Source organism: Centropristis striata, chromosome 9 (assembly GCF_030273125.1).
Source record: "Centropristis striata isolate RG_2023a ecotype Rhode Island chromosome 9, C.striata_1.0, whole genome shotgun sequence".
Lineage (NCBI taxonomy): Eukaryota > Metazoa > Chordata > Actinopteri > Perciformes > Serranidae > Centropristis > Centropristis striata.
In genome coordinates, this window is record NC_081525.1 from 26,442,443 (window position 1) to 26,464,781 (window position 22,339).

The window sequence follows — 22,339 nt, forward strand, 5'->3', positions numbered from 1 at the left end:
ACCTGATACAAAAAATCCACTGAGTGAAGGCAGTTCACTTAACCCTTTGGAGTTTGGGGCTATTCTGTTGTTTTTTTGACTCCTTATCATTCTGCCTGTATAAACAATTTAAAAAGTGTTCACCTTGCCATGTCATTTCATTTTGACTTACTGGATCAACATTTTGAACACAAAAGCACCCCAAAAGCACAATAAAATGACAAAAAACACACAGAAAACACACACAAAAATGACAAAAAACACACATACAAATGATACAAAAAAATGACAAAAAAACAAAAAAATACACAAAAACACACAAAAATAGCAAAAAACACAGAAAAAACATTAAACACAAAAGATTGCATAAAAAATGCATTGAAATCCTGAATGCACACTGCAAAATAAATAAAAAACTCAGCAAAAACTAGAGTAGTATCCCGTTACACTTGGTCTAGGTGGTTTTAACCTTTGATGAAAAAGAGTTAAAGCGGTAAATGGGACATGGAAACTTCTCGAAAAGCCAGAACTTTAGAGGGAAGCTGACAGCACTGCTCTCCGGCTCTTTCGTGGACTCCAGAGGGTTAATACACTTGTGCTCCTGCATTAAAACCTGCAGTCACACCAGCCTTTTCAGGGTTCAGTTTGATGCCCTAACATGTAAATACAGAAACATTTGAAAGAAATAACTGTTCAAACTTTGACAAAAACTTTCTCCCATCATCAGATATTTTTTGTTATGTTTTTAGGGACTTTAAACATGGTCCAGCCCTACATCTGATCCCTACAATATTTTCCACACAAATGTTCCAACCACTGTTGTTTGGAGCATTAAACTAGAAGACCTCCACCAAGGCCATGCACTATCTCACAATGTTAACGAAATTGAAAAATAATTGATTCATCTGCCACTTGATTTGTATCTCTTTCAAAATTTAATGGGTTCTTCTGTGGCCCATGCTCCTACCTTCCACCAAGTTTAATTAAAATCCAGCCAGTAGTTTTTCATTAATCCTGCTGACTAACAGACAAACAAAATAACAACCTGAAAACATAACCTCCTTGGTTGAGATAATAATCCAACTGAGATCCAATGATCAAAGTAAACTGGTCCTAAACCTCAACAATAAAACTTTCTTGCAGATACCTCATTACAGGTGAAACTTTATTTTCCCCAAAGCTGTCTTGCTGCCCAATAACTTCCAAAACAGTTGCAATTTTTATTCATTCCAATGAATAATTAATTTGTGTATATATTTTTTTAATGCAGAAACTGCCACATTCATAATTTCATCGTATATTTATTTTAAATGATTGGATTTTCTCTTCTCTACAGACTCTAAACTGGCCTTTTTTGTATTAATACATAACATTTCCCTTCATTATGTTCACTGTCTGTTATAATCTAATGTGCGCTTGGTGAACTTTGTTGAAGATGAACCATAGACAAATTGTACTTTTTGGGGAGCTGAAAGTAGCAGTTAAATGTCATTTGCTGTAACTCGGATGTTTTGGGCTTCTTTCCTCACCAGTGGAGCTGATCAATGCGGTTACTAAAGTTGTTGAAGTTTGGAGACAAAGATGGGAGCCATCAACTTATGGTAGCCCAGAATCACGCTTGTGTACACACGCTGAGACACAAACACACCAAAAAGGATGGAAGAAAGTATTCAAAGTAATTTCACACTTCTCTTCTCTGTCCCTGTGTTCTTATTCCCTGTGGATTCTTTTACCCCAAGCAGCCTCCTGCAGGAGCACACTCGCCCGCAGTGAGAGAAGCCATGTGGAAAAACGCAGGAGCACTTGCAACACGATAAGCAAATGACTTGCTCCACAACAAGCTCCATCTAGACCTGTTTATTTAGATGAAGTGGCCCACTGTACCTTATCAGCTTACGGCTTTAAAGCAGACACTGTCTACACCATCAATAATTCATTCTATCTGCATGTGTGACTCACGGCTGGTGTGGGGTTTTTTTCAGGCTGCAGTGCAGTCGTGTTACTGAGAGGCCTGGCTAGTGTTGCTACCATCATCATCGCTCAGCTCACTTTGGCTGTCCTCAGTTCAGTTAACATGTCTGAAAAGTACAGCAATACGGCAGGGGGTGTGCAACACAACCCAGCACAACAAATTACCACGAGAGGGAGAACATACACAAATATGTCCATGCATAAAATATTAAAATGTGTGTAAATTATTCAGAAGGTCTGCTGTTGCCTTATGCCCAAACGAGGTTTATGAGCCTGAGGTTCATTTCCATAAGAGCCGTGTAGACCGGCGTAATTGTCCTATTAATAATCCAAATAGCTAATTACATACTTTTACTACACACACTGATGAAAGTGGGAATAATTAAACGCATTAATCTGGTTTGATCATCTATGTAATGACCCATGTAATAAATAAAATGAGACAATTAGGCATAGGTTTGGATGATTTGAGCAAGTTCAGCTGTGACACTGTAAATCTGTTGGCTGGAAAAGCCACAGTTTGACACTGAAATGCAGCAAAACAAACTTATAATAAACCCCCATTCAGACGGTAATTGTGTGCTTCCAGTGCGAGTGGTTCTGCTGTGTTGACTCCACTTTACTGGAGTAAACGGACTGAGAGAATCCCTTGGGTCAGGCAGACATGATATTAAATTGTGAGAGTGCAGGCTGACAATGAGAGAGACAGAGAGAGCTGGCACCAATGCCACCTCAGCCCATCTGCAGATATGGCATCTAATAAAAAAGACTGAGGAGAAGTTATTGCATGGCCATGTGAATCATGTCGGGAGCATCTACATTGAGTGTCAGCGCACAAAACTCACTGTCTCCTATCACATAAATTCAGTCTGCGGGGTTGACGGGACTGGTGGGAAGCAGGCGCGCATTTCCTTGACAGACAGTCAGGACTTGCACTGAGCTTATTTAAATTCTACATGTGTTTATTGGAGGAAGATCGCTCCACTAGGAGCTTAAGAAAATAATACTTCTTCCAATAAATGTCCAAAGTATTTTGATTAGAGCCCAACTGATTCATCCGTTGATTCGGTTGTCCAATATGAAAACTTATTTTAAGCATACAATGCAGATAAAGATGGGGTGATTTAAAAAAATGGTTTTAGCTCATTTAAAAAAAAAAAGGTTTTTCTTTATTCAAATGATACTGATACTATACATGCACTGATGTTTGTTAACTATTATCTTACTTTAATGTATTCTTCATTTCATCAATTTTATTCCTAGAACTGGTTGAAAATAACACATTGCATGTATAATTATGTGAAATATTCTTTTGATTTATTTGTTGACCAAAGCAGGTCAAAAAAGTGTAAAATTGACATAGGATTCATATAAAAAAGGTATATTTTATTTTATTTAAAAAAAATGTATGTACAATGTTTACTGGCTTTGAATTGCAAATGAATGTATTTTATGAATATCAAAGCTATTAATGTTCATCTTGTAATGCGTGATTTACTGTATGTGAGGTGTAGACATACATGGAAGACTACCTGATTGAACTGGCTAATGGGGAGCCTTTAAATTAACTAATTTAGAAACAAATGTTGGTGTATCTGTGAATTTTCCCCCTCTAAAATTGGTATTGGTCTCATATCAATCGAGCCGTAATTTTGATTTGCAGGAGACATAATTTAAGTCATTGCTCTACATTCTGAGACTCTTTTCAAATTTTCAAACTCATTTAATTCAACACTTATATCCTAATATTTCTTGGATGTGCAGTCTGCGGTGCAAAGCTTTGCACCCCCCTCAATCAAAGAGGCAACATGGCACCATCAGTTACCGAGGAGTGTTGAGATCCAAGGGATAGCCCGCGGTGTGCAATAACAGAGTTAATTCAGCTCACTGATGCTAGTTTAAGAAGAGACATCAGTTGGGCAGCTTTCCATCACAGCAACATTAAAGAAAGAAACGACTCATCCTCTACCCCCCTTTCTCCTTCTTCCCCTTTCTTCCCTCTTCCTCTCTCTACTCATCCCCCTCTTGTGTTGCTCATCCTCGCTGTGGTGATCATTACCGCCTACCTTCAGAGAGTCGGGGCCTAATTGGCAGAGACATAGATGGAGGTGAGAGCGGCCGGTAGTGCGGCCCAGCCTCCACGTTAATTGGATACGGCTGTGAATAATACATGTGGACTAAAGCTTGGATTTTCATTAATACCACGAAGGCTGGCATTGGATTTTGGGTAGCACAGCAGTGAGTATTTATATTAATAAAGCTGGCAATTGGTAGGTGAGAAAAGCCTATCACCTTTATTGAATCATTCTTCTGGCTGTCTGCAGCAGACTCTTAGTCTTTCTCTGTATCCTCCCCTTTAGCTGATGCCAGGATATGTTATTTGTGGTGGCAATTAAAAAAAACCCTGCCTACTTCCACACAGGGTTGAGGTACACTTTCTTTCTGCATTTGACTGATGATTAGTTTCTGAGCTACAATTTGGACTAAGAACCTTCCAGTTGCGAGCCATTCTTCTAATCCCCCCGGCCCCCACCGCCCCGTCTTTCTAACGCGTTGCCACTTCACATGGCACCGAACCATGTGTACAGTAAACATTACATTAAGCACACATGATGTACAATTAGGCAAAGCATGAAAGGGAATACAGGAAATCCACTAGTTCTCTATTACCCCCTAACCCAGTTGTGTAGGGGAAAGTTAATTAAAGATAAGGCTTGCACATTTCCATATTCTGCGTCTGCAGACAGCTGTGGCATTGTACCAGCCACGTTAACATGCACCTTGTTCGATTCATATCAACAATTGAGGGTCCACTCCACATTGTTCTGCCGTTCCATGCATGCACATTTTTGATCCATTCTCCATATTCCATGCCAGTTGGTGCACTGTAAAAAAAAAAACTGTTGTTTTTACGGTAAAAAACCAGCAGCTGTGGTAGCCAGAACTTTACCGTAATAAATACGGTGCAACTTTTTCTAATATTGTGGGTAAAATTATATTAGCACTGTTGATTTCACATTTAAGATTGCCATTTTATTCCATATTTTAGCGTAAAAAATAAAACGTTTTTCCATCAAAAGAAATGCTGTTCTGCCATATAATTGACAAGAAAATACTTTCTAAATGCCCCATAAATTAATGATTTTTAAATTTTACAGTATATTTTTGTTAGAGATATAGTGTTTAGTACATTTAACAGTGAGAAAATGTATTTTTCCAAAAAATAAATGCAAAAAATTACAGTGATGGCTTGTAAATATATGAGTATATTTTTTATATTCACTGTGCTAGTGTATTTTACAGTGGAGTAATGTATTTTTAAAAGAAAAAAAAAGTAAAAAATAGTGTTTTGGCTGATGTATACATATACACATATTATTTTACGGCCTTTTCTGTCATGGTTTAGCAGTTTTTCACCGCAAAATCTACAGACATTTTTTACAGTGTGGTGATAATGCACCGTAACAGCCATTTCAAGAAAGAATAGGAAATATCTTCCTTACTGTCCTTTTGCTTTAGGAGAAATTATATAAATGTGAGTCTGTGTGTCTTCATTTTCTACTTCTTGTAATTCTTGGAAAACTAGCTAAAGGTGCATATGCCACCAACTGGACTGAAACAAAGGGACCACACACAGTCTGCATACCTGCTATGCATACAGGCCCCTCGCAATTGTGAAGCCTGTTTTACTTAGCCAACCAAAATATTCTGTTTTTCCATCTCTGAGGTTGTTCTTTTGTGGCTATTTGTTGACGACAACATAAAATGTTGTCAGTATTTGTTTGAAAAGTTTTTTTTAATTTCCTTATTGTGTCATGATGAGTGAACATATCTTTTCAAGGGGGCCCCTCTCAGACCCAAAGCAACAACTTACAGTATATCGCTTAATATGTAGAGCCGGCTCTCTTTACTCTTTACCCTGCAGTAACAAACTAGAGGAAGTGATTTTGGGTTTGTTGCCACGGTGCTTTCACAAAGACATGAGCAGTGACCTGATGACCTTTTGTATCATTGGCTGTGTTAGACCTCACCATTCCCGAGGGCATCACTCCTCTGTGGGTGTTACCTGTCTGACAGGGCCTTTTGGCTTCTCCAGCACACACACACACACACACTAACAAACAATTTGTCAGGCCTATTCATTATTCATACTCCCCAGAGCATTTCTCTTTGTGTCTGAACACAGACTTTTTAAATTTCCATCCATGTCTGGTCAAGTTGTTTTGTTTTTCCACCAGTCTTCTTTTGTTTGTGTTTTTTTTTACTTCTTTGACTAAAAATAAGATATAATTTGAGATGCAGGGCTGCTGCTTTGTTCTGAACAAACATTACATATGCGAGCAAACCTTTTATTGCAAAGTAGATTAAAATTCAACTCTTTCTGACAGCATATACTGTAAACAAAGCACTCTGTCGAAAAAAAATGAGAATGAAGGCAGAACAGTCTCCACTCCTACATTTTGCATTGCTGTATGTGGTATGCCCCTTTTGTTTGTTTGCAATTACTGTTTAATTAAATCTACAGCAATACTTCAAATTGCCCTGCGGAGGAATATATTACAGCATACTCCAGGGAAAAGAAGAGAGAGTGGAATAGAGATACGAATAAAGCATGACATAAACACATCCTATATTTACCAGTGACTTTTAAATACTCAACGCCTCCCTCCCCCTCATTTCTGTGTCTATTTCATAATCGGTTATTCGTTTTAAAGGTTAAAGGTGCCCGAATGCACAAAATAATAAAGACAAAAAATATAAATAATATATATTTTTATTAATAAATGTTGAGCTCGTACCGTTAGCGTGTGACGTGCGTGTGGAGGCTCGTTCTCCCGGTTGGGTAGTGGTGTCATTTTGCCCTGCGCCTTGGACTGCAGGCACTAATCGAATCAGTGGCATCACCTCTTTCTCCTGCTCAGACAGACCTTCCTCTGGATTCTGTAGTCCACTGGTCGGAGTCCTGAAGGAAAAACTACCACTCCTGTGCTCCATGATGGCATTGTCCATGCTGCCCTTGTTTCCACTTGCTTTTGGTAGACTCAGGTTCCTGCTGGACGCCTCTTCCTGCGTCTGGTTCTCTCCTTTTTTTTCCTCATAAACCGAACGTCCCTTTTCTGTCTCTTCGACCTCCTCGCCTCCTCTCCAGTACCTGAAGGGCCTCATCAGAGTGTTAACAAACTCAGCCAACACACTGTTACTAGTCTGAGACTGGGGAGTGGAAGAAGCTATGGAGGATAATGTCGGGGTGTCGGATGATCCAAAATATCCTTTGTCCTCTTCTTCATGAGCAGAACCTCCATGGCTCTCCAGGTTCTCGAGGTCAGAAAGGCCCATGGTGTAGCTACTCTTTGGACCATCAGACTCTTCCTGGCTGAGGTGGTTGCTTTTGGGTCCATCCTGTTTTTCATCCCAGCCCTCCTCTGGCTTTAAGTGGATGACTACGTGCTCACCAGAGATCTCGGTAGAGATGTTGAGTCCAGCTATAGAGTGGATACCTTCTGCTTCCACGTCAACCAGGCCGGTCCAGGTGGAAGTCTTGGAAAAAGGGGCACTCTGCTGGGCTTCAGTGACTGAGGAGATGCTCTCTGCTGCTGGCTTGGGGGCCTGGTACAAAGCCTGCGCCTCTGCAGCCTGGACCCCTGCTGGCTGGTGGGCTGCAACACACAACACCAACATTAAACAAAAACAACAGCAGTGATTTTTACTTATCCTGATTTATCTGCTGCTGCACAGCACTGACCCTCACTTTATCTCTCTCCTCACATTGGAGTTAACCTGTTGCTGCAGCTCAAACTAGATTAAAGGAATACTTTGTCAGGAAAATGGCCATTTGCATATCAATTACACACTCTGTGTCTGCGTTCAATTCATCAAGAAAATTTTGGATTCTTCGTTCACCATTGAGGAATGTGAACGAAGAATCTTGATGAATTGAACTTGTCCAGGCTTGTGCACATTGCACAATTTTTACAAACTGAACTTGCATAAGACAGTTTAAGCATTTTAAATTAAAAGATTGAAGTTATAAATCAGACTATAATGCATGAGTTGTGTGAGACTTTGTTGATGGATGATTCAGTACATTTTTGCATCATCACACATTGGTTTGTGGATGGAAGAATGCTATGTTATTAGCCAAGTTATTAATTAGTTAATAGGTAGTTATCTTGGTTAGTTGTATGATTTGAATAGGATTGGACTTTTGATGTTATCATCATCATTAGGTAGCACCTAACCAACTACTGCTCCCCGGGGGCAGAATTGTGCTGCCCACTGCTCCTAAGCATGGTGTTCACTGGTGTGCAAAGGATGGGTTAAATGCAGAAGACAAATTCACTGCTTGCTGTTTCTGTTTATGCAGAACTGAATCTTAATCTTAAATTTAAGCCACTTCAGCATTGGCTTCGCTTTTCAGGCTTCAAGGTTGTAGCTTGTGTCAAATGAAGCCACTATTCACTTCAATTCATCAAGAATATTTCTTTTTTGTTATTTGACTCTTAGTTCACTGTGGAGGCATGCAAAAGAAAAACACATTATTTTTCAAGAATTCAAGGTAACATAAAAGGCTAGAAAGTGAACTTCCCAGATCCCCAAGAGTGTTTCCTCTTGGAGACAAAACTCTGGTGTCGCAGTTAAATAAATATGTATTAATTATTAAAAAACAGGCCTGATAACATGTGCCTGGATAATTCTTAGGTTTTGGAAGGAGCCTCAAACTCCTACAGTGAATATGTGGAAGGTTAACATGATGGAAACCGCTGCATGAGAAAAGACGTTAGGGAAATTGAACAGTCAAACTGACATGGTTAATGCACAATGGGACAGTTTCAGTGGATATGTGCCTGGAAGGAACAACCCAACCATGTAAAGATGTTGCGGACACCATATGGAACACTTGTGATACTTTAATGCTGAGCACATCATCATAGCTAATGGACTGCCTTTCTTATACCACCTGCCAGTGCTTGTCAGTCTGTTTTCTGTTGTTTTCTTTTTATTCTGATGCTGGATAATTCTGTTAAAAATCCAATACACCTTTTGAATTATAATTAAAGGTAACAGGGTGAGCAATTGATAAAAATAATCATTTTTCAGGTGAAATACTCCTTTAAATTCAGAGCATGCTGCACAGCGCTGACAAAGATTTACCACATGTTGCTCTGATTTTTCTACCGCAAAATCGAATCATTTTCAACATATATTATGTTCATGCCATATTGATGAGATTGTATCGACAATATTATTTACAGGAACTGAGTTTATGCTGTTAAACGAAACATATTACCATTTTTATCTACTTTAAGCTATCTAAAATACATCATTTGTTTTAAATATTAATGTAAATGTGCATACAGCTTTGTTGCTGCAGTGTAAGAGGTTCATCTATCAGCTGTTTGTTTTGACAAATGCACTGCTGCTCTGCTCTCATGCTGTTCTTGTTTACTAAAACTGATTGGGTTATGTAGATGTTTCGCTTCATTGAAAATTTCATAAGCTGTGAGAGATGAAAATGTCACTTTTCTTGCTCCTCCCGTGGATGTACAAATGTTAATGTCAGTCTGTAGCCCGCTAAAATCAACAGAGGTCAGGAATGCAAAAATAAACTGCAAAATGATAGGTTTGGTAATGTATGAAATACACAGTATCAATGAACACAATGTGCTGTAAAGTCAATCCAAAGTGAAGATAAAACTAACTTATTCCACTCTCAGCTGGCACATGATAAAAGACAAGGTCAGACACAGTCACTGCAAACCCCAGTTGGACTCATTCATGCTCTCGCTCTTTCTATCTCTCTTCCTTTCCTTTCTCTCTCTCTGCTTCTTTGTCTCTGTCTCTTTCTGTTGCTCTGTTGCTTCACTACACACAGCGTACAAGCCCTCGAATCCATCAGGGGCGACACAAATGTCACACAATCTCTTCGCAAATACTTCATGTGTGACACAACATGTCGTGCTAATTAAAAACCAGAATGGAAAGCAAGTCCCCAGACCACTTTGTCGTTGCCATGGCAATTACCACAATGATGGTGCACTGAGTTGATCGTCACAGAGCGTGGACGTACCTCGATAGCAGAAGGCATCGTACAGGGCTGTGGTGTCGGGGAAGCCGGTGCGGTTGGGGTTGTTGTAGACGGTCCGTACCCCGGGCTCGTCTCCGCCGCAGTTCTTCCGTGGGACGTTGATGGGGTAGCGGGCGCTGCCGTCAGCAAGCCAGCCGGGGTCACACTGGTCCAGGCCAGCCTGCCAGGCGAGGTAGAGCTGCCCCACAGTGGCCAGCTGAGCTCCCAGAGAATGGCAGTGGGTGGAGGCTGTGGCCAGGCTCAGCTTCTCCTGCACCGTGGAGTGGAAGACTTCACCTTGGAGGAGAAGGAGAAGAAACACAACAAGTTCTGTTTACAGCACACTGCTGGGAGACTAAGGTCATCTTTGTTCAGTTGGCTTGAAGAAACAGTACAGATTTATTGAAGTACGGTTGTATGAGGTATGTTGGTTACACTTTACAATAACCCTCATTCATAAATGGTAAACAGATCAAATCATCTATAAACGTATATAGGCCATTTAGAATGGTAAATACATAATTTATAAATGTTTAACTACACCATTTATAAATTACACATAGATGGTATATTAATGTAAGTTTATAGTTACTTTACCATTAACAAACAAAATTATAATTAATAGTTCATCAATAGTTTTAGTTGTACTGATTTTAACATTTTAACACCATATTTAGTATGTTAATGATTTTGAAATGATTCATATCTTTTAGAAATTGCTTTAAAACATTTAAAGATTAAAAATGTATAGCACTTTTTCAATGGTTAATAATTGGTCTATGAACCATCTATAAACATCACTTAGTTGTTATTGTAAAGTATTACCGGTATGTTTAAGACATTTCTATATCTTGTCACAGGCACTTTCCTTGGTTCAGAGTGACCTCTGACCTTTCTGAAACTGTTGGACACAGACTCAACCTTTCTTCCAATTTCCTCCAACTTCCAGTACCAGTCAAAGGTTTGGACACACCTTCTCATTTAATGGTTTTTCTTCATTTTTATTATGTTTTCTACATTGTTGATTAATATTAAATTCATAAATATGATGGAACACATACGGAATTATGTAGTAAACAAAAAAGTGTTCAACAAACCAAAACATGTTTAAGTAGCCTTTAACCGATTGCTTTGATGTCTCAAACACATTAAGAAGAACTCTTGACAAGGTGCACCTGTTCATTGAAAACCATCCAGGAGACTAACATAGTACATACTACATAGTATTCTTTCATAGTATTGATGTCTTCAGTATTCCTCCACAATGTTGAAAATAATATAATATAATATAGAAAAACCATTGAATGAGAAGGTGGTCCAAACTGTTGACTGCCACTGTACGAGTAACTCTTAATTATTTGGGTTTACCAGACAATAAAAGCTATCATTTCTTTTTTATCTGTGTTTTGTGCAGACAGAAAGGCGCTTCTTGGTTCATGCATATTCAATAACTAATCCAAAGTACACATAGGTTTAGGAGCCATATTTGGTAAGATGTTGACAATCTTGATCCCTAACCTTAGTATAATGTTAAAACATATGTGCCATGGCTGAGGAAAGGTCAGGCAGAACTGGCTTTGAGACTGTACTGTGACACAGTTGATTTTTAATGTCACTTCTCCTCGCGAGTCATTTTATAAAAACAACTTCAAACTCAGAACAGTCTCCTTTCACATTTGTGTGTGAAGTCCAGCACCAGCAATTTCCACAACAAGGTTCATATTCAATATGATAGGTATTTCCTGCAGTAGACAGCGGTCTGCTCACCCCCAGTTTGGAGAAGCAGGCAGGAGTACCAGCATGAACGCTAAAAAATGTACTGCTGTTTAAGTAGGCAGCAGCAAAACTCAGTATATAAGCCATCAAAAAAGCCCTACCTTTAAACCTACATACCTAATTATAGGTTGTATTTAGAACATTCCCACTGTGTTAATATACCGTCAGACAGCCTTTTTCTTCCTCTGCTAAAGTTACTCTGGTCCTTAAAGGTATCCTCATAAAGGCTTGGCAAGGTAAAGCAGTGAAAAAATGCCAAAAATATAAATACAAACTGATAGTGATTTTTCCTGTCCTGCGTGCTGGCCGTCATCTACTGAAGGAAATAGACTTTGTATAGATAGGTACCTTATACCAGTGGTTCTCAATTGGGGGTACGTGTACCCCTGGGGGTACGTGAAGGCACTTCAGGGGGTACGTGAGATTTTAAAATATACATTTATAAAGTAGCATCCATGCAAAAATCCTCTAAAAATAATTATTAATAAATATTTTAGGAGAATATAAGTATAAGTTCATAAAATGAATTTAATATTCAATAAGCTACTCAATGTCATGATCCTAAAAACCCAGAGTGTCCCCCATACCAGGATGGTTGGACCCAACCTGTCATATGCCACCTGGCATCACCTGTCAATCACTTGAAAACTCAAAGATGGAGTCGTGGTTGAAGCGTAGCAGTTATAGTTTTAAATGGTTATATGCTCACTGTTTTTACTACATTAGTTTGAATCACTACATTTTAGTCATGATAAATATTTGCAATAAATTTAGTCATGGATTATTAACATTTAAAATGTTTGAAATTGGGTTTTTTTTTTAAATGTTTTAATTTTGTGTGTGTTTATCAGTTCCAAAGTTTAATCAATCAGACGCCCTAGTTTCTTGGCTGAAAAAATATTTCACAGGGGTACATCACTGGAAAAAGGTTGAGAACCACTGCCTTCAAAGAGTGTGTGTTGTTGAGAGTATTGTGGTTTGTTTGGTTGTACAAATTGATGGAGCCATATTTAAATCTGTCTCTTTTATGTAATGTGTGTGTGAGTTTGTCTGTGTCGTCTTTTACTTTAAACACAATAACTTCTAGCCATTCTCTCTTTTTCTTCCCTTTGTAAACTTTGACAAAGCAATAATAGGTGCAGACTTGAGGTAGTATAATAAAAGAAAAGTTCTACTTACTATGCATAGGAATTCATTTTATTTTTTTGCATAAAAGTAATAAAAGAAAGCATCAGTGATTCAAAGAAAAGACTATATAAGGGCAGTTCTTTGAATTCAAAGCAGTAGCAAAGAAGGATCTGAGAGAAAGACAAGTACAGAGACTGTGACTGCAGGAGAAGAAGAAAGGAGAAGCTGAGGAGAGGTGGGGCCGATGTGGATAAAATAGTGATGCAAAAATAGAGCCATACGAGGCAGACACAGAGAGCTCAAGAGGACTGTGCAGCACAAATAAAATTGTATGATCAGAAAATCCACTGGCAGTTCAGTTTGTGATGAAAAAAATATGAGGGGGAGGAGTGGACAGTGGGAATGAGGAGCAGAAGAAAGATGAAGTTGGATATGAAGATCCAGGAGATTTACAGCGAGTGTAAAGAATAGCGTTGCGGATTTATTAAAGTGAGATGAGGAGGCAAAGAGTGAGGATGCAAACATCATGATGAAATAAAAAGGAAAATGATCACGAAAAAGTATTTTTTGTGTATACTGTGTCAACACTTCTATTACAGTTGTAGTGTAAATTTACTACCTCTCTGAGTGAGAATAATGGATTGAAGACCAAGCTGAAGTTCCTTTTAGTTTTCTTTATTAACACTCTTCAAAAATACACTGCCTAAGTACAGTGGAGGAGAACATTGTCAATTCAAGGCTGCTTAATGAAAGGTGTCCCGTGCCCAATGTAGCCCTTGTTCTCTCTATCTTTCTTTCTATGTGTAAGGGCATTTAAGCCCTCGGTTCTAGCCCATACCCAACACATGGGCACGTCTTCCCGGGCACAGATACACTACTAAATTTACTTTTCAACCTTATTTAGGCCGACATTCCAACCCTTCTTCTATCTGATATATAGAATTGTTTTGTTCACATTCCAACATCTCCTCTGTCAGATAGGCACCTGTCCCCAGAGCTCCCAAATAGACTGGAGACTTTGTTCCTACCAAGGGTCAGGGAGATGCCCCTCTTACAGAAGCAAATCTCTTATATTTTATGTAACTGTACCATTTGAATTGTACCATTTGTGGCACAAAATATACTGCACAGTAAACCAAGCGAGGCTGAACTCCATGCAGAGAGAGAAATTTAAACTTAACTGCAGAGTTTATTAATTCAGCTTCCTGTAGTTGTTGTATTTTTTTCAGAATAAGAGAGGAAACAGCAGCTATGTATGAGCTAGTAGTAGTTTGATTGAAAACGATTATCTGCTGATTGTTTCAATCAGGCAGTTAATTTGTCTGAATTAAATTATGAACGGCTGGATACAAAGTCCACAGGTGGTCATGCAATCTTCTCTGCTTCTCAGCAGCTCAGTCACATACAGGCTGTCCACATCTATAAATAGCTCTGATATTGTGATTCCTGTTACTGTTATGCTTAATAACAGTTGTAGTCATACCACTACCTCTTAGTGGCGACCCAGATATAGTACCCCCTGTAGTGTGCTTGATTATGGTGTTCAAAACTACAATTATGTGGTTGTATTCTTACACCAAGCAGCCAAGTTGCAGTTTACATCCTCTGCCCTGACTCACATGTAGCCGTGACATAGACAATGCTTTAATTATGGTGCAAAGCTACAAATACTAAAACATTAAGGCTTTTGTTGGAGGTACCACTGAGATGAACAGCCTTGTGTAGGCGTTTGGACTTCTCCAACATTCAGCCATTTAAAAAAAATGATTTACTTCTGATGAAAAAAAACCTTAAGAATTTCACTGTAGTCGGTCAGAGTTGAAGGCAATATAGTTCATTCTCAAACAAGACTAAATCTTAGTTGATCTCCCGAACATCAACTAAAAATTTTGCATTTTGCAGCAACAATTAATCGATTAATCGAACAATAATCGATTATTAAATTAATCGTCAACTATTTTGATAATGGAATAATTGGGTTTTTTTTAAAGACAATAATCCCAAATTCTCTGATTTCAGCTTCGTCAATGTAAATATTTCTGGTTTCTTTGTTCCTTTATGACAATAAACTGAATATCTCTTTAGTTTGTGGACAAAACAAGAGATGTGAGGACGTCATCTTGTGGTTTGAGAAACACTGATTGATATTTTTCAACAATTTATTGACCAAACAACTAATCCATTAAGCGTTTAAATAATCGACAGATTGATCAATAATGAAAATAATCATTAGTTGCAGCCCTACTTGTCTTCCCTCCTACTATCTGGTAAAACTCCACCTTATTTTCTGAAATTATCAATTTCTTCGACTTCACAAGGGTGTCATATTATTTTAAATTTGGTACTCTCCACCTCAATGACCTGATGTGGGGCTGGCCTTACTGAAAACCCCCTCAGAACAGGTTTAAAACAGTTCTGACTAGTTTACTAGAGTCTGGACATCTCCTAAGCCCTTCCCGCTCAGTGCAGTTGCTATCCTGACTGTGTTTTTTCAGGGGATTCCCACAGTTTGTTTGGTATTACACAGTCTTTCTGTGGTAATTATGTAATTTGTTTATTAGTGAGGATTAATACTCAAGCATATTTGGGAGACAGAATTATAATAAAATGTAATTTCACTGTGTTAATACTTTACACACATTTTCAACCCGGCAGCACAGAAGACTTACTGTATACAGTCAACACAGTTTCAAGGTGGCACCTAAGATTATGATGATTATGTAAAAATGTGTCATTAAGTGTAATTTCATCAATTATGTCCGTGGTTCCTGAAGTTTTTCCACTGGGCCCCCTTTTTGTATCTAAAAAATAATAATAATAATAATAATAATAAATAATAATAAAACAAACAGGAATGGTCTTGTCATATATTTTCATCTTTTTTTTTGTATTTGGGGGTCACGCCCCCCAGTTTGGGGGTTTGGGAACCACTGAATTATGTCATTATTAATGCAGGTTAGGGTTAACTGACCAAATGACACTTGATAAAAACATTCATTAACATCCACAAGGATTCCTTCAGGCTCATGACAGTCTTATTATATGCACAACCCTTAAAATAAAGTGGTACCATGTTTTCTAAGAACCAGCCCCTTAGTTAGTGTTGCTATGCCTGTCACTTTTTCCCCTCTAGTACAGCACATATGCAGTTTCCAGTAATAATGGTGGCTGTTTTACCACTTTAAAAACAATGGACATCATGCTAACAGATGCTAAAGCTACATGCTCCAAGTAAAGTCAACCTCACCAGTTGGTGATCCATGCTAGAAGCACTGATGGGAGAAGTATTCAGATCTCTTACTTCAGTAAAAGCACTAATACCACACTGTGAAATTAATCCACTACAAGTAAAAGTAATGCATTAAAAACTTCAGTAAAAGTGCAACTGCATCAATCAGCATAAAAATATACTTCACGTATCAAAAGTAAAGGTACTCGTTATGTAGAATGGACCCACTCAGATTGTTTTATATATTCCACATATATTTTTGTATTATTATCTTTTATGCATTTATGTAAGCAGCATTTTACTATTGTTCAGACAGGGCTTATTTTTCTAATTAATATACTTTTACATGGTTTAATTTGCAAAAATGAATAATCATTATAAATTGATCTTATATGTAAGAGCCATTTTGCTTTGATTGTTTATCCACCGGGTGGAGGAGAGCGCTCATTATGAGTTCTGATGTCATGAGTTAATATAAGGCACCGCTGTATGACTGATTGTTGTGAGATGCCCGAGAGGCACACCGATTTTTAACCGCAGAAATGTGATGTAAGAGTTGGATATATAACTTTATTTGTTTAATAAAGAAGTATACCTTTGTCTTGAAACGTTAAAATAAACTAAGTTAATTGATATACAAAGCTGGACATTTCATTTGTGCGCGTAAAACACTATAAACAGGATCTTATCATACCAGTGGCATCTTTTTTCGAGTAGCAATCAGGTCACATCACTTATATTTTCATGTTAAGTCTTGACCTGAAATGTAACTAAAGTTGGTAGCTAGCTAGTAGTGGAGTAAACAGTAAAATATTTGTCTCTAAAATGTAGTGAAGTAGAAGTATAAAGTTACATATATGGAAATACTCAAGTCAAGATCAAATGTTAGAAGTCATGGAAATAAAGGATCAGCATTGTTCTTCACATAATAATACAAAACGCTCACCCTCAGCTGCAGCTTATGTTAGAAGGGATAAAGTGTTGGTGGTATTGCAAATCTAAAAGTAAAGTTTTAGGATAACACTACTGACCCACTTAGCCTTTGCCTGCAGGAAGCTGTAATATGACAGCCGGACTCAATATTTTCTCTTTCTCCCTCTCGCTTCCTCGACCTCTTCTCTCCTGCTGCTCTCTTCGTTTCTGCACTAACAGAGTATTAAGTCCTGGTCGCTGCGTCCTCGCGCTGCACACCCACGGCTTAGTGAACCCATGCATGACTAAACCCAAATTTATAGTGAGGCTCCTGACTCCTACCTTGAAGCTGCTTTGCGAAGCAGTAGACATCAAACAGCTCATCGGGGGACCTATCGCCGTAGTTACGGACTCCAGGTGTGTCCTCACGATCGCCATAGCAACCAGGCCGAGGCGACTGGATGGGATACCTGCGGAGAAGACGGGGACACAGAGAGGGAGATTAATACAGCCTGGCCATGAAAAACAGCAGCCACAGACAAACTTGACTCCCTGGGGATGAGTCTGTGTTCACAGCCATGCAAAATAAGATGAAAACTGAACCACACTTTCATCATCTCCTGCACTGAATACAACAAGTTTAAGTATATCTCCCTCCCAAAGATTACCAAAAATATATCATCCAAAGAATAACAAAAAATAAACACATAAATATCCCCCCTGAAACCAGCTGAAATGCCACAGTGAGTTACACAGCAGCATTCATTACATGTCACAACAACCTCAGGACCACAATTGGAAAGCATTTCAATGGACACAATATCTTGCTTCCTTTAATTATTCTGCCCTCAGTGTGAATTTCACAGAAACCATTTTACTTAAAATTGCTTTCAGAATGCCTTTAACGCTCTGGCAATATAAGAATTCCATTCCAACATTATGGCTTTAGAGAGAGAGAGAGACAGAGAGAGAGAGAGACAGAGAGAGAGAGAGAGAGAGAGAGAATGAGGTAGAGGTAGGAAGTCAAGGAGAGGTTAAAAGAATCAGGAATTCCTTCAGTGGCTTGGCATGCCTGCAGGGCTGAGAAAACAGCGATCTATATTCAGGCTCCAACTGAGCAATTATTCCACGAGAACATTGATTCCAGCAGCACCAGGGCACAGGCAAAGAGGCTGATTAAAAGATTACACTGGGCATACAGGGACTTATGAAGTACGAGGAACAGACACACACGGCTGCACAAACACACACGTTCAAAACATACATGCAGAACACACACAGAACAAAAAACCTGAGTTATTTTACGCAGCGACCTGTTTTCAGTAAAAAACAAGAGGACTATGTCTCTGGCCTGAGTCTCTTTCTTTCTGCTTGGTGGCTGATGAAGCGATGGCTGATGTCTGTATTCTTTCCCTCGTATTAATTGGACACTTTCCTCCTGGCTGATGTGCAGTTGGAGCCTCCTGGATCTGGACCAATTAGATAACTCCCGAGTGAAAACAACAGGAGTGAAGAACGGAAGAAGGGAAAGGAATAGGAAAAGGAAGCCATGCCGCAGAAGGTTGTAAAAAAAATAAAATAAAAAGAAACGCCAGGAAGACAACAGGCAATCTGCTTGGCTGGTGGAGCAACAGCGATATGAAATGAAAATGTAGATATGGAGAAGAGTGTTGAGAGACGAGCTCTGACTGGTAATGTTAAGAGGGAGTTTATGGAAGGTGGCAGGCTGAAGCACACGCAGCAGCCTGACAGACAGCTCAGAGGGGGCAGATGTAGTTAACAACACTTCCAGTGTGCAAACAAGCAATTAGGTCCAATTAAGTTGCACAGTTTCGTGTTTATAAAAACTTGGAAAAAATCAAAATGACTTGCACGCTGTTATACTTCATACATCTACACGCTTCATCAAGTTCTCCCTGTTTTTAGGCATATTTTTAGAAGCAGAGAGCATTTATTTTTGTTACAGTGTTTGATCATGTGGCAAATTATCAAAAATATTCAGCTGAAACAACTGTCTGATGGAGATTTTAAAATAGCAGCCCGGTCCAACACGGAAGAGCTGCCAGCAAACGCTGGATACTCTGTTCCTGGATCTCAGCTTCTCAGCTAGAATAATCTCACAGCATTTTAAAGGTGACCAATTATACTTTTTCTTATTTTCTGGCATGTATGTATAATAATGAGATATGTATGTAGAATGAGGCCTCGTTTACACGAGGACGCTTGAGATAAAAAAATATTTTATCAGAAGTGCCCTTTGTTTAGACGGTCACTGCGTTTTTGGGGCTTAAAACGTGAAAATGTGAAATCACCCCTAAAAACTGTAATCTGCTCCGCCGTAGCATGTCCGTCTACACTGCCAAGACACAAAACTCTGCTCAGATCTGCTCACGTCACGTACACATTTACGTCACATACATGCTCCAGTACAGGGAAATAAACAAACATGTGGGATTATTTCCACTCATCGGACCTTCAAGCTGCTCTGGCAGCTCTAATAAACTTACAGGAGTCTTTCCACCAAATGTACAGGATATGTACAGATAGTATTAGTGAACAGAGAAGGATCTGTAATTACCTCTATCACATTTAGGATGCACCAATTGGTGGGAGGCGAGCCAGCCGGCTTTGGACGAGACCTGGGAGATCTAGTGGATGGTGGAGAACTTTGTGGAAGGAGTAGCTGATGAAAATGTGTGGTGTGAAAATTTCCACATGCCCAAAGATGCTCTTATGGCTTTAAGTGATGCCGCCTGGCATGCATACACAATCACATTCACACTCTTTTGAGTCACCGTATGCAGCAGATTTCGTCCAGAACACACTCGCCTAGATGTGGGATAAAAAGTGAAGACGTGACGCCACTTTTGCGTCTTCTGTTCAGACCGTCATCATGTATACGTAGCCTGAATCTTCAGTCACTCAGTTTCCAATGTTTTTTCAACTTTCAACTCCCCCTGATGCCATCTGTGATGCATTTCCAGATAGGGCTCCTGGCACTGCAGGGTTTACATTACATGCAAGCCCGAAATTCAGGAATTGTGCCTTGTATAGATAGAAAGTATTGCTATGTTGTGGTAACAGTTATTCTCCAGCTACAATGACAGTGCAGCGACACAGATAGCGTGTATTTAAACAATCCATATGCTGAACAACCAGAACAGACAAATTTTTTATGGAAAGGAGCTGCAAAAGGCAGGTGCTAAAATAGAGCATTTCAGAGGGTGAATACCACCTATGGAAATAATATATGACAGTCATGATTTCATCAATAGATTTATCTGCGCATTTTGAAAATTTGCATGTAAAAAGCTTGATGGAAACACCAAAATTCTATGTAACTTTCAATGCACATAAAAGTCTTTATTCTGAAAAATTAAGTTATTTCGCTCTAAACCAGTTGATGGAAAAGTCTGTAATTCGCATTTTCCTTAACGCAACATTTCAAAATTTTGCTTCAAAATTCGTTAACACGGCTATTAAAGCAAGTAAACATGTTCTCGTAGAAACCCAAAACACAAGTATGAACCTAAAAAAAAAAAAACAATGTGCCCTTTCAGAGTGAACAGGCCTAAATCTCTTCCTCTACGTGAATGTTGCCAGTGTTAAAGAGAGTAAAATTGTCCTCTTGCGAGTTATTCTTTGAGCAACAAACTAGCTTTTGAACCTGATGCTGTATATATATGTGCAGAGTTGAAAACCTCACCGTACAGTCTGGTCAGACAGCCAGCCAGCATCACAGTTGTCATATCCGTCAGCAAAGGTAGCCTGCAGCTGGCCGGGTGTTGCAATGACCCCTGAGTTCTCCACACACACTCTCTTGGCATCAGCAAAGGACAGGGCGTAGCGGTCATGAGGGGCCCGGTAGTGAAATACCACACCTGGAGCAAAAAGAGATACAGCATGTGATAGCGGATGAGGAGGATACTCAAGAAACTAATCGCGTGAATTTATGACCTGCAACCTCTGGGTCACAGAAATATTTATGAACTGCAACCTTGAACCATTAAAACATGAGCACTTACACACACGCAGATACATAAACAACAGTCCTCTAGATATCCACATCATGTACTGACATTGTTACATCTGTGTAGGAGGAAACAGCAGCATCGAAGTTCAGCAACCTGCATGCGTGAGTCTCATTTGCATCAGACAGTCGGTGGGCTTATCATTAGAGAAAAGAGATGTTGCCCTTGGATGCCGTGTATGACAAACACTCTGGCGATGTTTATTTTACTGCTTTAACAGTACACACACACACACACAATGTCATCCTGCTGCTGCTGCCTGCTGCCGCACTCGTGATGGAAAGACAAAGAAGACAAACATGCAATGCATTCAAGGAGATGCACACTGGATGTATCACATATTGAACCACAGAGACAAAAAGAGCGACTGAGAGGTAGACGGGAATACAAAAAAGTGAGGGAAAAAATGGAGGTAGCAAAAAAAAAAAAAATCAACTGGGAACAAAGTGACACACAATTCCCTTAGCTGTGAACGGGGCCATATATTCCACTTAAATGGGAAAGGAATAGCTTCAGAAGTGTCCATCTAACGTTGCTTCACCTCCAACCTCAGCGTGCCTTTCACACAGTGCTGCTCCCTGAGGAGCATCCAGCGACATGAAAGCCAGTGGGCGTCTGGCTACTAACACAGCTCCTTTATCTTCGCTGGCTTTGTCTGGGAGAGTGACAGAGATTCCTGCGAGATGGAGGCCTGCATGGCAATTTGAGCATTAGCATTCCAGGCTATGGGCGTAGAAAGCAGCCTGGGCCATGTATGTTTGTGTGTCACACACATACACGGTTCCCCCAATCCCAGCAGTCCATCTAGCCATTTTGTCATTTTGTTTTCCTCTTCACGAAATATGGAGCAGCCTTTTTTTGCTCTGTTTCTTTTCTCCTAATTTCTCAGTTTCCATCCTCTCTCCTTGGAGGCTTTGGGATCTTGTCCAAACAGAGATGGAACCTCGCTGGCTAATATGTCCGCTAGAGAGACAAATGGGTATCTCTCAGTACGGGAAACCCAGTCCAGTGCCACATGAGGGCTGCATGCCCAATGCCTCATGCCTCTATTTTTACCCTCTGCATCTTTACACATCGCCACACAGTCTCCAGAGAGAGGAGCAAGAAGGCACCATTTGTGGGTAGGTCCCATTCTTAACGACAGCATGCTGCCCCCATTGTAGCACCGTTGAGCAGTTGCTGTCCCTTGGTAATACTGTTTAGTACACTACACTTTCAGTACACTTTCATCTTATACAGTGCAAAAAA

The 22,339-nt window shown here is 39.4% G+C and overlaps 1 protein-coding gene across 2 annotated transcripts in view; it reads right to left on the reverse strand.

The window, feature by feature from the left end:
• The window catches only part of ncanb (neurocan b), a 210,637-nt gene that overhangs the window by 118,745 nt on the left and 69,553 nt on the right, over positions 1 to 22,339 (reverse strand). For both annotated transcript variants that reach the window (XM_059341715.1, XM_059341716.1), the window contains exons 5-8: positions 20,767 to 20,941; positions 17,403 to 17,530; positions 10,019 to 10,312; positions 6,750 to 7,607 (exon numbers count right to left, since the gene is read on the reverse strand). In XM_059341715.1, coding sequence (XP_059197698.1) covers positions 6,750 to 7,607; positions 10,019 to 10,312; positions 17,403 to 17,530; positions 20,767 to 20,941 — 1,455 coding nt within the window. The remainder of the gene's footprint in view (positions 1 to 6,749; positions 7,608 to 10,018; positions 10,313 to 17,402; positions 17,531 to 20,766; positions 20,942 to 22,339) is intronic.